This window comes from Littorina saxatilis, linkage group LG16 (assembly GCF_037325665.1).
Source record: "Littorina saxatilis isolate snail1 linkage group LG16, US_GU_Lsax_2.0, whole genome shotgun sequence".
In the NCBI taxonomy this organism is placed as follows: domain Eukaryota; kingdom Metazoa; phylum Mollusca; class Gastropoda; order Littorinimorpha; family Littorinidae; genus Littorina; species Littorina saxatilis.
This window is the reverse complement of record NC_090260.1, coordinates 33764556-33779280: the sequence shown is the minus strand read 5'-3', so window position 1 is coordinate 33779280 and position 14725 is coordinate 33764556. Positions and strand designations below refer to the sequence as shown.

At 43.5% G+C, this 14725-nt stretch overlaps 3 protein-coding genes across 3 annotated transcripts in view; 1 reads left to right on the top strand and 2 right to left on the bottom strand.

Moving 5' to 3' along the window:
• The window catches only part of LOC138949968 (protein draper-like), a 259036-nt gene that overhangs the window by 24188 nt on the left and 220123 nt on the right, over positions 1–14725 (bottom strand). The window lies entirely within an intron of this gene.
• Positions 3305–5986, top strand: LOC138950095 (uncharacterized). The gene is made up of 3 exons (XM_070321861.1): positions 3305–3665; positions 4129–4278; positions 4719–5986. The coding sequence occupies exons 1-3, from the start codon at positions 3443–3445 to the stop codon at positions 5867–5869; spliced, it is 1524 nt and encodes a 507-aa protein (XP_070177962.1). The 5' UTR covers positions 3305–3442; the 3' UTR covers positions 5870–5986.
• Positions 6148–13166, bottom strand: LOC138951362 (uncharacterized). The gene is made up of 4 exons (XM_070322979.1): positions 13128–13166; positions 9605–9676; positions 8941–9077; positions 6148–8487 (listed from the first exon to the last, which is right to left on the bottom strand). The coding sequence occupies exons 1-4, from the start codon at positions 13164–13166 to the stop codon at positions 7062–7064; spliced, it is 1674 nt and encodes a 557-aa protein (XP_070179080.1). The 3' UTR covers positions 6148–7061.

Here is a 14725-nt window from a genome sequence, read left to right as displayed (position 1 = left end):
GGGCGCGCGTTGTCGTGCTGGAAAACCCAGTTTCCATGGGCTTGAAAAAAGGGCAGCACATGAGGGTGCAGCACCTGGTCCATATAGCGCTGCGCTGTCACGCCGTTGCCGGGTCCAGGACCCAGGCCTTGGAAGATGACGGGACCTAGCACCTGGTTGTGGCCAATGGCGCCCCACAACATGAGGCTGGGCCCACCCCAGGCGTTGTTCTCCACGACACAGTTGTCAGCATAGCGGTAACCACTTCTTCTCCATACCCGAACACGCCCGTCGGCATGGTCAATGCAGAAACGGCTTTCATCGCTGAAAAGCACGTTCTGCCAGCGAACATTGTTCCAATTGAGGTGGCCTTGCGCCCAATGCAGGCGTGCCTGTCTATGGCGCACGGTGAGGACGGGTCCCCTGGCTGGACGGCAGTTCCTCAGCCCCCTGAAGCGCAGTCGCCGGCTGGCCGTTTGCCTAGAAATGGGTGCCTGGTGTGTCCCTATAACAGTTCTGGCTGTTTCTGCAGCTGTTCTGAAGGGATGTGCAACATGGCTGCGGAAAATGTGCCGATCTTGCCTTGGCGTCGTCACTCGGGGTCTGCCGCTTCGCTCGGCATCAGCAGTAGAGCCAGTTATCACAAACCGCTGCAGGAGACGATAAATGGTGGATATGTGACATTGGAAAGTCGCAGCCACGGTTTCCGGCGTGTCCCCATCCTCCAGACGTCTAATGGCTCTCTCGCGTTCAGCAGAAGTGAGTCTTGGCATGTCGATAGCGTCGAATAAGGGACTGATGAAACCTGTAACTTTGTGCCATTTTTATCCTCCAGTGACAGTGAACACCACTCACTGATCCGCTTTTGTGCTTTTCTTGCACGTGCAGCTGAACTGCACATGAAAAATGTCTCAGCTAACTCGGGCTTTACGTGGATTGCAAGTGCGCTGATGCGGTAAAATTCACAATACACCTTCCTCAGACATCGGTCTTGATAATATACTGGCTGCCAAAAATAACGCAACTTTTGTTAATCCAGAAAAAAATTATTTGTAAAATAAATGATATTTATATGTGACCCTCCACCACGGAATGAGTCGCATGTCACCTTTGCATGATTTTCATGTTTTACATTTTCATAAAGAGTTTTGTATGCTCTATCCGGTAGTGAAACCCGTTTTAGAAAAGAGCGAAAACTGTTTGAGTTATAAGCCTGTGACTAAGGTGACCATCACACTGTTACCAGACACTCCCCGGACTTATATTAAGCCTAGGGCAGAACCGCGCGAGGTGACATGCGACTCATTTCGTGGTGGAGGGTCACATATTCTTGCGCGAAATATCCTAATTGAGGATGTGCGGATAATGCTCAGACAATGTGACATCAAAACCCAACAAGAGGCGAAGCCTTCAAGGCTCACGTAAGAAATCGACAAACAGTAACACAAACTCAATCACTCCGTCACACATACACACACACACACACAGTAAGCATAGGTGACACTGTGCAAGAAAGCGAGACACTAGATCTAGATCTGAATGGCCGATTTCGAAGAAAAAACTAGTCTCGGCCCGCTCAAAATAACAATGACCGAGACTTTCAGTAATTCCTTCGCGTGACGTCTAACCCTCTTACGCCATAATGTGACGTCTTCAAATGTTAAAGTTTCTACCACAGACATACATCTATATATATATACGACTAGTGTCTGTGTGTCTGTGTATCTGTCTGTGTATCTGTCTGTGCGCGATGCACGGCCAAAGTTCTCGATGGATCTGCTTCAAATTTGGTGGGCATATTCAGGTAGACCCGGGACACGACACAACCTGGTCGATATTTCAACACGTGCTCTCAGCGCGCAGCGCGGAACCGATTTTGGTTCCACCTCAGCTATTTTGGTTCCACCTCAGCTACCCGGGCCCCCATACCGACACACCATAGCCGCTACACCACATCACAACGCCAAAGTTCTCGGTGGATCTTTTTCAAATTTGGACACCGTATTCAGCTACACCCCGGACACAATATCATCGATGAGATATTTCAACACGTGCTCTCAGCGCGCAGCGCTGAACTCATTTTCGTTTTTGTGTTCATTTCACCATTATAAGTAACTCTTCCTTATCTTCTCCAGTGTTTGGCGTTTATCTCCCTTCCTTCGTGTGGCTTTCCCGTTCAGTTCTAAGTTACTATTACTATTTTTAGAATGTCACTGCGCTGTCCACTGCGCTGTCCACAACGCTTCCCTTGCACCCGTAAGTTGTTCTTACTGTCAAAGTGAAAAGGTCGAATCAATTTATAGCCACGCGAAAAATACACTCTCACCTATCTCTATATATTTATAGATACAGATATGCATATATATATACGGCTTCTCTGTGTGTGTGGGTGTTTGTGTGTGTGTGTGGGCAAAAACCTGTGTATTGTAGAGTTCTGTTTGTGATGTGGTCTAGCGGCTTTTGTCTGTCTGTATGTTCTGGCATGTGAGAAGCCACAGCAGATAATATAGGGCCAAGAAATAAGCTCTAAAATTCTCAATCCCGTTAGACAGGACTTCGCCTTCAAAGGTGATTGTGGTGAACCGCCACGCTGTCTGTCTCTGTCTCGCGCCGTTCACCCCAAATTCCCGTTTCTGAGTAACTATTTTTAGAATGTCACTGCGCTGTCCAGAACGCTTCCCTTGCACCCGTAAGTTGTTCTTACTGTCAAAGTGAAAAGGTCGAATCAATTTATAGCCACGCGAAAAATACACTCTCACCTATCTCTATATATTTATAGATATATATATATACATATATATATATATATATATATATATATATATACGGCTTCTCTGTGTGTGTGTTTGTGTGTGTGTGTGTGGGCAAAAACCTGTGGATTGTAGAGTTCTGTTTGTGATGGGGTCTAGCGGCTTTTGTCTGTCTGTATGTTCTGGCATTTGAGAAGCCACAACAGATAATATAGGGCTAAGAAATAAGCTCTAAAATTCTCAATCCCGTTTGACAGGACTTCGCCTGCAGAGGTGATTGTGATGAACCGCCACGCTGTCTGTCTCTGTCTCGCGATTCACCCCGGCAAAGCCGGGTATTCCTCTAGTACATACATATATACGCACGCACAGACAGACAAAATTTAGCATCGCATAGGCTACACTTACGTGAGCCAATTATTTGGCTACGCTGAAAATTAAATATAAAAACAAGAGGCGAAGCCATCAAGGCTCACGTAAGAAATCGACAAACAGTAACACAAACTCAATCACTCCGTCACACATACACACACACACACACACACACACACACACACACACACACAGAAAGAGCATCGACCTATCCCGATCTACGTCATCACTTTGTGCGTTGCCGCCCCTGGAGGGTAAACACTGGCGGGTGATGCAGTTTCCCACTCTCCGCATGGTTGAAAGCGAGTCGCGTCAGTCTATTCAGTTTCATTTTTCTCACTATGACGAACGATTGCTGTGTCAAGCATTGTTCGAAACGAAGTACTAGGGATCTTGGGATCTCTTACCATAGAATTCCGGCAGTTATATTCAACAATGGCTCCAAAATACGCGAGTTGACAGCCAAAAGGAGAAGGCTTTGGATCGCCCAAATCAATCGAAAGACGATCACGGACAAAACAGTGAAACCCTGGACACGTGTGTGTTCACGCCACTTTGTGAACGGTAAGCATATTTTAAAGTGTTCAATGGTTCACATACACTTTATTATTGATCTTTCTAGGCAAGTGAGAAATTGCAGCTGCCCATTATCACTGGCAACCTGGCTGAAAAAGTCTGCCATTTTTGAGAGCCTTCAGAGTTCAGTGTTGGATGGCTTTTAGTCTATGATAATCTACGGCTTGTGTTCAGTTCTCACATGATACAAATTTCATACCATATGAGATGTAAAGACTGGGACTGTATTTGTTTTTATTTCCTGCATCACATTTACTTGGAAAAAAAAACAAAAAAACCCCCAACAACTTTGCCCTCCACACCCCCCAAACAGAAAACACCTTGGAGGGACATGCCCTTCTTCCAGAGGAAAAGATTTGAGTGTTTCACAGTTTGTTTTGTTTATATATAAATTGTACAAGTCAAGTTTTAGTGTAGTTATTATTACATTTTCACTTGATTTTGATGACAGGAAAACCTGCTGAATTCTACCAAGATGATGCACCCAGCTGGATCCCAACTTTGCACCTTGGCTACAAAAGTAAAAGTGCATCTACTGATGTGGACCGGTTCAAAAGGAAACAGAAGAGACAGCAACAGAGACAAGGACATTACCACAACGGTATGCACTAAATATTACACATAAAACATTTCATTGTTTATCTTTAACATCATTTTTACAGCCACAAAAAAAACTTTTGTTTTTGAAAAAATCCCGCCTTTTGAAAATGCAATTTTCAACTTTGGCAAATCTGTCATTGTCATGTATGATGTCACTATCTTCGTGTTTAGATTCTTGATGTGGTGCGGGAAATTAAAAAGTAAACACTTTTTGAAGGAAATGCTATTGTTACTATGTCAGTAAGTGCACAGTTTTCAAGGGGACTATGCCCTTAGATACAGTTTCAAGTTTTTTCACAACCAAAAAGAAACGTTTATTTAAACTTGAGTTAAAAACAACCAAAATCATTTCAAAGCTGTATGATCACCTAAACATAGAATTCATTTCAAGTAAACAAAATGTCATGTGTATGTTAACTGTTATGGTTCTTACTTTTGCAGTTCATGCTGATGACAGTGATGACACCACTGACAGTGATGCATCTGTGAGTGATGTTGAAGGGGATGCTGATTATGGGCTTGATGAAGTGGCCTCTGATTTGCAACAAAGTGTGGCACAGGAAGTCCATACTGACTTTACCATCTCTTATCTAGAAGCCATGGAGTCTGAGCTACAGATTCTGAGAACAGAAAACCTTACTCTACGCATGAAACTGAATGCCGCCACCATGTCAGATGACTCTTTTTTTTGTAATGAAGATGGGTCTCGAGATGATGAGAAGGTGAAGTATTACACAGGCCTGCCATCTTTTTTGACTCTTGCTGCTTTGGTGTCATTCCTCACGCCTCACATTTCCAGTGGACCCAGATCGATCACAAGCAAATTTCAACAAGTGCTGATTGTCCTCACTAGACTGAGATTGAATCTGCCTGGACATGTTGTTGCTGATTTGTTTCGTATTTCTGACAATTCAGTGTCACGCATATTTCTCAAGGTACTGGATGTCATGTATGTCAGGATGATGCCACTCATCTCGTGGCCGGACAGAGAAAGTTTGCGAAGAACCATGCCATTTAATTTTAAACCAGATTTTGGCAACAAAGTTACTGTTATCATAGACTGTTTTGAGATTTTCATCGAGACTCCTTCAAATCTGCTTGCCAGGGCACAAACATGGTCCAGCTACAAACATCACAACACCATCAAGTACCTGATTGGCATAACACCACAAGGAGTTGTGTCATTCATTTCTGAAGGTTGGGGCGGGAGAACCAGTGACAAATGGGTAACTGAAAACAGCACATTTTTGGACAATCTCCTACCAGGTGACCTTGTTTTGGCTGATCGTGGGTTTAATATCAATGATAGTGTTGGACTGATGTGTGCTGAAGTTAGAATACCAGCTTTTATCAAAGGTAAAAAGCAACTATCTGCTTTTGATGTTGAATCAACCCGCAAAATAGCACATGTCCGGATTCATGTTGAAAGGGTGATTGGTAACATCATTCAAAAATATGCCATTATTGATTCTACCATTCCAATCACTATGTTGACTTGTGCCGAAGGTGCAACTACGACCACTTTGGACCAAATTGTCACAGTGTCTTGTGCTCTGGTAACTATTTGTCCATCCGTTGTTCCTTTTGATTAGTAGTTTTGTTCACAGTAACTTTGTACTAATTGTAGTGATGTGCATTTGTTTTCTTCTCTGAATGTTTTTGTGGTAAAGCAATTCTCATTGAAAATAAAATGGTGACTTTGCAAGTCTGGTGACAACATTATTGTGCATTCTGTCCATATATTTCAAAGTGTTTGTGCAGAACTTAGTTCTCTCTCTCTCTGAAGCAAGAAAAAGCGAAAAACAAGAAGTTTAAGGTGGCTTTCTAATTTACGCATCAACAATCATAAACAAACAACATAGATGCATGAAACTAGCTTTATTGCTTAACCAAAACAAAACGGCAACACTGCTTTCTTTCAAAAACTCATGAAACCAAATGGCACTTTTGTCAATTAATATAAGCAGCCTATACATGTCATAGTGCAAAACAATAAACAAGAAAGATCAGCATAATGCAAACCAAAAAATAGGCATACATTTCTTTTTTGTGTGAAAATACACAAAATCAAATGCAACTTTCTTACAAGGAGTCATGTCGTAGTGCAACACATTCACAGATTCAGTAAACAGCCATGAGACAAACCATAAATATTAATGGTGAAGTCATGTGCTACTGCTACAATGCTAGTAATTCACAATATTGCATGCTTAGGCCAAAAAAATAAATAGGTGTGGTTACGGTAACATAGCCAAAAAAAATAGGGTAGGAAGATAGGCAATCACTTTTTTTTTTTAAAACTTTTTTTTCTAATGTGTACAAATTAAACCTACTTGACAGCGAAATAAGTGTGCGACTCGGGCGCTTTCGCTTTCATTGCGTTTTCTGCCCTCATTTTCTTGGTTTTTGTGGGTTTTTTTTGACAATTGTAATAAAAAGTTATAGGGTCGGCCCCTAAAAATAGGGTAGGTCGGGTTACCGTAACCACACCTATTTTTTTTTTTAGGCCTTACCAAAGAAGAAGAAAAAATAATTAGTAAGCATATTAACCCTTACACTGGTGCAATTGTGTAACACATGTTACATAGCCACTGGTGAATTAACAGAGAGAGAAACGGTCATATATAGGTTTTCGCATCCATGGGAGGTAATCGGAACCGACCAAACAGACTGAACAGTAGCGCGTCATATGTCGTGACAACCAGGTAACAGTATACGTAAAGTAGCGCGACATATGTCGCGACAACCAGCCTAAGGGTTAACTGAACTCCAAAAGTCCAACACCTATAACCGTTGTTGATTCAACACTTTGGGTTTAGATTTGCCTGTGCGCCTGAACTCGGGCAACTGCCTACAGTCTGAACAGTACCATTGGCCTTTTGGTGCGCTTTTGATTCCAACACAGAAGAAATGGAACCACTCAAGCTTGCAATTCTCATTGTCGCATGCAACCATTGCATCTTCTTCTTCCCCTCTCTTACAGTAGCAAAACAGTTTGACAGGGCTGCCAGAACATGTTAGTTGTGCTGCACTTCCCTTGGTTGGCGACAGAGGCAGAGGACATGCTGACTGTGTGTTGGTGGCTGTTGGTGGCTGTGGCCTTGCACGTGAAAACACTTTCCCCACAAGTTCTGGCAAGATTGCCACCTGGTACACATGGGCAAGCTTTTCCAGGGCATCTTGCATGAACTCTGGGTCATATTCCACCTTGACCACCGCAAGATCTTTTGGCGTCCACACAACAAAGTCACAAAACTCAGTCTTGGTAACAGACATCTGAAGCTGCACTTGTGTGTAGTATTCATGCTTCTCCTTCAAGCTCAGTACCCTGTCTCTTTTCTCCAAATAGAATTTGGGATCTTCCAAACATTCTGAAATTGTACAGGAAGCCTTGGAAGCAGGGCATTTCACCTCAACGCATCCCCGGCCACAGCAGCTGCAGTATCGCACACCGTCTGGTGAGGCACCCAAGAAGGGGAACTGGGCATGAATAAAGAGTCCACACTTGTCCAGTTGAAAATGCTTGTGCCGTTTTGAAGCCATTTCTTCATATTCGGACAAGGCGTTGTGTTCTTTTTCAATGCCCCACTGCATAGAAGCAGTCTCTTTTCTTGGGCCCTTGGGTCGGCAGACCAGGCTGATGAGACTCATTGAAGGCTTTGCTGGATTGGTGTGGAGTGCTTGGTGCGCCCGTGATGCAGTAATCCGCCCGGTCCTGAGCCTGGCCCAGGTCTTTGAATTCCTTTGCGCTCTGGTTTCTCTTTCGGCGATGATGCATTGCTCTTCAGTTACAGAGATATCCACATTTTCACAATGCTGCAGAACGTCACTGTACATCCTCTGAACCTGTTCTTCATCTTCTAAATCTACCAGAAATGTTGGCAGTCTCACTGCTGCTTGTTGGTTTTTGTAGTCCGTCGCATACTCTGGAACAAGAGATAGCACAGCCGGTTTCACACCGGTCTTTGAGAATTGAATTGCTTCAAAAAATGAATTCAGTTCATCCTTAGTTGGAGCAGCCAAATTGGTTTGTTTTCTCTTTGCTTTGGTGAGGGTTGGGGTTCCGTTGATAAAGCCATCCAAGCGACGCTTCTTAGTTGCAGCTGACGTAAAGTCAATGTCGGCAGCCTTCCTGTAGACAACATCCTTCGTTGAGGGAACCACCCAGCCAGCAGGCACCTGCAATTGAATGAAAATGTTTAGCATTTTGCTACAAATTTGTTTGAAAGATTGTCATGAAAGTAACAATTTCTCGGTCTTGCAAGGGCTCAAATGGCCTTACCCACTGCTGTATACACAGCAATTAAGCATTCTACAGGAGGGTGTGATCAAAATCCCACAAAGATGTTAATATATTTAAATTATAACGTAGGTGACTCGCGCGGTTGTCAGTGAACTAGAAAATTCTTCAACTTTTAGGCTTTTTAAATGATATTAAATGTTTAAAAAAATGGACCAGCTCAAAAGTTATTGCACAGAATGTGAACCAAAAAATTCTTTCCGCGTGTTTTCATTTCTGTAAATGCTTCACTGTTTGCACAATGTGCAAAGTCTTTAAAAAAAAATAGAAGAAAATATCAAAATAACAGAGCTACAAAAGGGAAAACCCACCTGTGTTGGTGTCTGGCTGTCACGAATTCGAACAGATGCATCTACAGTGAACAACACTGCCGCGATGTGGCTACAAGACTCCGCAATACCTGCCATGCAGTTGCAGTGTGCAGTGAGAACAGTCCCATCTTGCTCGATGATCACCCATGGCTTCAACGGCTTCTCACACAGGCTCTGGGAATGGAACATCTGCAAGCAAAAACAACAATGTAAATAATACATAATATATCTAGTACTTGAATATTTATCGCTAACACTGTTGCACACATAGTGAGTCACAGTGCAAAAAAAAAAGGAAACCTTCAGCGTCAAAGCATGTACATCACATACTGTCAGTGTGCCAAAACCAAACCATGTCATCCAAAGTATCATACAAACAAATACACAGCAATGCCTACCTAGCTGGTGTCCTCATAAATCTACTTCTCATACTCAGAGTACACAGCGCTCAAATTTGTCAAGACTCAAAAAGAGTCAAATCAGTCAAAAGGATAAATCATGCTTGAAAATGTATGTCACATAAGACAGTCACAAAAACACCCCAAATGAACACTGACTTGATGCACACTTTTATTTAATTTCATGATAATGCAAGATTTTACAGTAAGCTATGACAAAACCTGCTGAAGTGAAGATGGCACAATGCCTTCCCCGAGGTGTAAAGTAAAAAGTGGGCCTACTGTGTAGTGTGTTACCGTTTCAGTGTTTGTGCTTACCTCAGCAGTGATGATGGTGTTGTCACAGCCTCTGGGTTTGTGGGCGAACAGTTTTTTCACCCATCCTGATGTCTGCTGGTTGTGTGCACCAAGTTGTTTATTCGCTTTAAATGATTTCCTTGTATAATAGCTCGTGCGATGCACCAAATACTCGGAAATGTCGTCTTGGGCAACCGGAGGAAAAAGACCGACATTTTCACTCCACTGACCATTTTCATACGGATCTAGGCCGCCAACCGCGCTCAATTTCGATTCATATCGCTTTCTGGATACAGAATCTAAAGTATCTACATACTTTTCTTGCGGTTTGACACCGGGTTTTGACATGTTCAAGCGAAAGATTGACAGAAACCACCACTCTCTTTATCATTCGTGTAGACTCGCAAAGTCGCTTTGCCCTCCAGCGTACTACGTCATCAGAAACGGGTTCGCGGAAAGTACACAAACGGGAAACCTCGATAGGTGAAACTGTGCAAGAAAGCGAGACACTAGATCTAGATCTGTCTGTCTGCATGTAGCCTACTTGCAGGACACGACTGCCAACTAGTCTCGGCGCGCTCAAAATAATAATGACCGAGACTTTCAGTACTTCCTTCGCGTGACGTCTAACCCTCTTACGTCATAATGTGACGTCAATGTAATGTGACGTCTTCAAATGTTAGAGTTTCTACCACAGACATACACACACACGCACAAACACACACACACACACACGCACAAACGCACAGACAGACAAAGTTACGATCGCATAGGCTACACTTACGTGAGCCAAAAATGAATGGCTACACTTGAAATTTCACACGGGTGGGCAGGTTTGGGACGGGTCCAATGTTAAAGCTACACGCCGTCACGCGTGAGTGATCATGTTCACCACCACACATATGTCGAGCCTTTCACGTTACATGCAGCTACCGGTACATGTGTACCAGTACGAATTACCATTACCGGTATTTGTGTATCGGCATAAGTATCGAAATGCTAGCATGAGAGTCTGAGAAGTTTGACATCAAAGCAATGGTGCCGGATCTGTAGCGCCATTCTTCTCTTCTCCTCTCCCAGGTATAGACGAGAAGAGAAGAACGCACAATAAAAATCATTTAAAAAAAACCACCTAAAAGACATCTACCTTTCTGATGGCTCAGTTGCCTAGTTGGTAGAGCACTTGACTTTTGATCCGCGGATAACGGGTTCGCATCCAGGTCGGTGTAACACGAGAAAATTACTCCCACGAGATTTTTACTCCGGAGTAAAAATTTTGAACGAAAATGTTACTCCCTTTACGAAAAAAGTACTCCCCCCATAACACGAGAAAATTACTTCCCACGACAGGTGAGTTCCGAGTAAACATTTTGTACACAAATGTAACTCCCCTGACGAATAAATAACGAATAAATTACGTCACCCGAACACGAGCAATTTATCTTCCCATGCCAGGTGTACGAAATTTTTACTCCCTTGTCCCCCATTAGTCTTGGTGGTGGAAGGGGTTGAGGGAGGGTAGCGCGACATTCGTTTGCGCGAGATCACATATTGGCATTATCCCTTCGCCCGCATCAAATTTTCGCGTACGAAATTATTTACTGGAAGTAAAAAAATGGGGAGTAAACATTTCGTGGAGGGAGTAATTTTTGTGTGCCTTGGGGAATTCTTTTCTCGTACGAACGGTGTACTCGGAGTAAGAATTTCGTACGAAATGTTTACTCCGGAGTAACTTTTTTCGTGGAGTAAAAATTTCGTGTTACACCGGGACGGATTCGCCGCTGGTTAACAATTAGTGCAGACTCAAAGATGATATTCATGTCCCACCCCCGTGTCACTACCGTGGTACGTAAAATATATCGGTCATTCTGCTATAAGTGCAGGTGGTTGCATGACTACACCATTGAACAGGCACACACCCGGGTGGCGCGTCTCTGTAGCTACAAGCTTTCTACTAGGAGGCAGCAATCGAATTTCCCAGTGATGGTATAAGTACACATTGATAGGCTTTCATTTGAAACAGGGGGCCCGGTAGATCAGTTGAAAGAGCACTGGACTTGAGATCGGAAGGTTGCAGGTTCAAATTCAGGCCGGGACGGACACGGGTCAACTTTATGTGCAGACCCATAGACGGAAGCCATATTCCGCCCCCGTGTCACCACAATGGCACGTAAAAGACCTCGGTCATTCTGCCATAATTGCAGAAGGCTGATACCACCTAAACACGCATACACTTGTGTATCTCATCAAAAGCGGCGAGAGCGAAAAAACTCAAATTATCTTATACCCAGCATTGTGTCATTAAGAGGCGAAATAATAGCCTGTAGGACAGTAAGCATTCTCTCGTTCCTTCCATTTGAAACTTGGCGGGTATTATATGGTTGATTGACTGAAGCCCGACGGAGCGAAACGCAGGAGGGCTTCAAGTTGCTGGGTGGACGAGTGGTAACGCACTTGCGCTCGGAATCGAGAGGTTGCGTGTTCGACCCTGGGTCAGGCCGCTATTTTCTCCCCCCTTTCCTAACCTAGGTGGTGGGTTCAAGTGCTAGTCTTTCGGATGAGACGAAAAACCGAGGTCCCTTCGTGTACACTACATTGGGGTGTGCACGTTAAAGATCCCACGATTGACAAAAGGGTCTTTCCTGGCAAAATTGTATAGGCGTAGATAAAAATGTCCACCAAAATACCCGTGTGACCTGGAATAATAGGCCGTGAAAGGTGGATGCAGCGCCTAAAGGCAGTCGATCTACTGGCCGATGTGAATGCGTGATATATTGTGTAAAAAATTCCATCTCACACGGCATTAATAGGTAACATGCGCCTTGAGTCGCCTTGTGTGGTGAGATACGTGCGCGATATAAATCCTCATAAATAAATAAAATAAATAAATAAGGTTTTGGGAAGGTGTCCATCCACCATACGCCAGTCTGACAATCATTGTGTTTCTAGGGTAGATACATTATCTGTGTGTGTGTGTGTGTGTGTGTGTGTGTGTGTGTGTGTGTGTGTGTGTGTGTGTGTGTGTGTGTGTGTGTGTGTGTGTGTGTGTGTGTGTGTGTGTGTGTGCCGCAGTGTTGAATGCAGAAAGGGGGTGCAGCGGTTTACCAGACAACTACAAGTGTATTCCTAACAGCGTCTGTCAACCTGACGCCAAAAGAAACACATCAGTTTGCAGTGGGTACCTTTGATAATCAATGTCCATTGCGATTCTATTTGATAAGTACTTCTGAGTGTACCTCTCTCTGTCTGGTAATTAATGTTCATTTTGATTTTCTTTGCTAATTAATTCCCATTGTACCTCTCTCTGTCTGTCTGTCGTTGGAGCTCAAATGAGTAGTCATCTGATAATCCACGTAATTAGAAAAGTGTCATGCTGCAGCCATCTTGGTCACATTGTAATGCCAGTCGTAGGACTCCCTACTGCTGCAGCCATCTTGGTCACACTGTAATGCCAGTCGTAGGACTCCCTACTGCTGCAGCCATCTTGGTCACATTGTAATGCCAGTCGTAGGACTCCCTACTGCTGCAGCCATCTTGGTCACACTGTAATGCCAGTCGTAGGACTCCCTTCTGCTGCAGCCATCTTGGTCACACTGTAATGCCAGTCGTAGGACTCCCTACTGCTGCAGCCATCTTGGTCACATTGTAATGCCAGTCGTAGGACTCCCTACTGCTGCAGCCATCTTGGTCACATTGTAATGCCAGTCGTAGGACTCCCTACTGCTGCAGAAGATGTCTTATCCACCCTACTGTGCAAAAACACGGCAACATCGTGGAAGATGACCGGAACAGAGGAAGGGGCAGTGTTTGTTCTCCGTTTGAGAAGTGACAAGGACGACCGGGGTTTCGCCATGACACCCGCTCCGACCGGTGCATGGAGAAGAAAAGCACCAGCCCAGCAAAGAGACCAACGAAGGGCAGAACAACACAGTGCTGATAGAAAAACTTTGGAAATGTTTTCACCATTCTCATAATATGTAGCCTCACATAAATTATGTTTCAACTTTCTAGGATGGCAGCAGTTATGTCCACTTAAGTAAATTGACTTCTCTCAATCGTCGTTCTGATAAACTGATTGTTAGTGAACACGTTTCGACTGATATGAAGTTATTAATTCTGAATTATCTTCCATTAGATAAGCATCATTAGCTGAACAAGGCAATTATAATGCACAAAATGTATTACGAAAACGTGCCGCTTTATATTTCATCATTATTTAGGAGAGCCTCCGACAGGTATGGATCTGCCAACCTCATCCCACTAAATCCACGAATAGAAATGTATAAATCCAGTCTTGCCTTTTCTGGTGCATCAATTTGGAACTCACTGCCAATCATTTTGAAACGCTTAAATTCACTTCAAAGTTTTAAAAAATCTGTTCATAATTACCTCATATTTTGATGATTGATGAGATATAGCTCAGTGCGGGGATATAGCTCAGTTGGTAGCGCGCTGGATTTGTATTCAGTTGGCCGCTGTCAGCGCGAGTTCGATCCCAGGTTCGGCGGAAATTTATTTCACAGAGTCAACTTTGTGTGCAGACTCTCTTCGGTGTCCGAACCTCCCCCCGTGTACACTACATTGGGTGTGCACGTTAAAGATCCCACGATTGACAAAAGGGTCTTTCCTGGCAAAATTGCTTAGGCACAGTTAATAATTGTCTACCTATACCCGTGTGACTTGGAATAATAGGCCGTGAAAGGTAAATATGCGCCGAAATGGCTGCAATCTACTGGCCGTATAAAATTTCATCTCACACGGCATCACTGCAGAGCGCCTAGAACTGTACCCACGGAATATGCGCGATATAAGACTCATTGATTGATTGATTGATTGATGTCGATGCATATTATGATGGTATGGTTGGTAAGGAAGTTCGGCAATTAAAGGCACAATCAAAGTCGCTTTCAGGAAGCGAATGAAACTTGGCTGTGGGTTCCTAGTACAGTGATGCCATTAAAACAACATAACTTCCACTCAGTGAAGGAGTAGACATAAGACATAAGATAAGAAGACATAAGATAAGACATGAGATAAGATAAGACATAAGATAAGATAAGACATAAGATAAGATAAGATAAGACATAAGATAAGACATAAGATAAGACATGAGATAAGATAAGATAAGACATAAGATAAGAT

What these genes read in the sequence shown, in the direction of transcription:
- LOC138950095 (XM_070321861.1), top strand. Translation starts at nt 3,443, where the DNA reads ATGACGAACGATTGCTGTGTCAAGCATTGTTCGAAACGAAGTACTAGG. An exon ending in TTCACGCCACTTTGTGAACG is followed by an intron (nt 3,666 to 4,128) that starts GTAAGCATATTT and finishes TTTTGATGACAG; the next exon opens with GAAAACCTGCTGAATTCTAC. An exon ending in ACAAGGACATTACCACAACG is followed by an intron (nt 4,279 to 4,718) that starts GTATGCACTAAA and finishes TTACTTTTGCAG; the next exon opens with TTCATGCTGATGACAGTGAT.
- LOC138951362 (XM_070322979.1), bottom strand. Translation starts at nt 13,166, where the DNA reads ATGGCTGCAGCAGAAGGGAGTCCTACGACTGGCATTACA. An exon ending in GTCCTACGACTGGCATTACA is followed by an intron (nt 9,677 to 13,127) that starts GTGTGACCAAGA and finishes CACAACCAGCAG; the next exon opens with ACATCAGGATGGGTGAAAAA. An exon ending in AGCCACATCGCGGCAGTGTT is followed by an intron (nt 8,488 to 8,940) that starts GTTCACTGTAGA and finishes ACAAATTTGTAG; the next exon opens with CAAAATGCTAAACATTTTCA.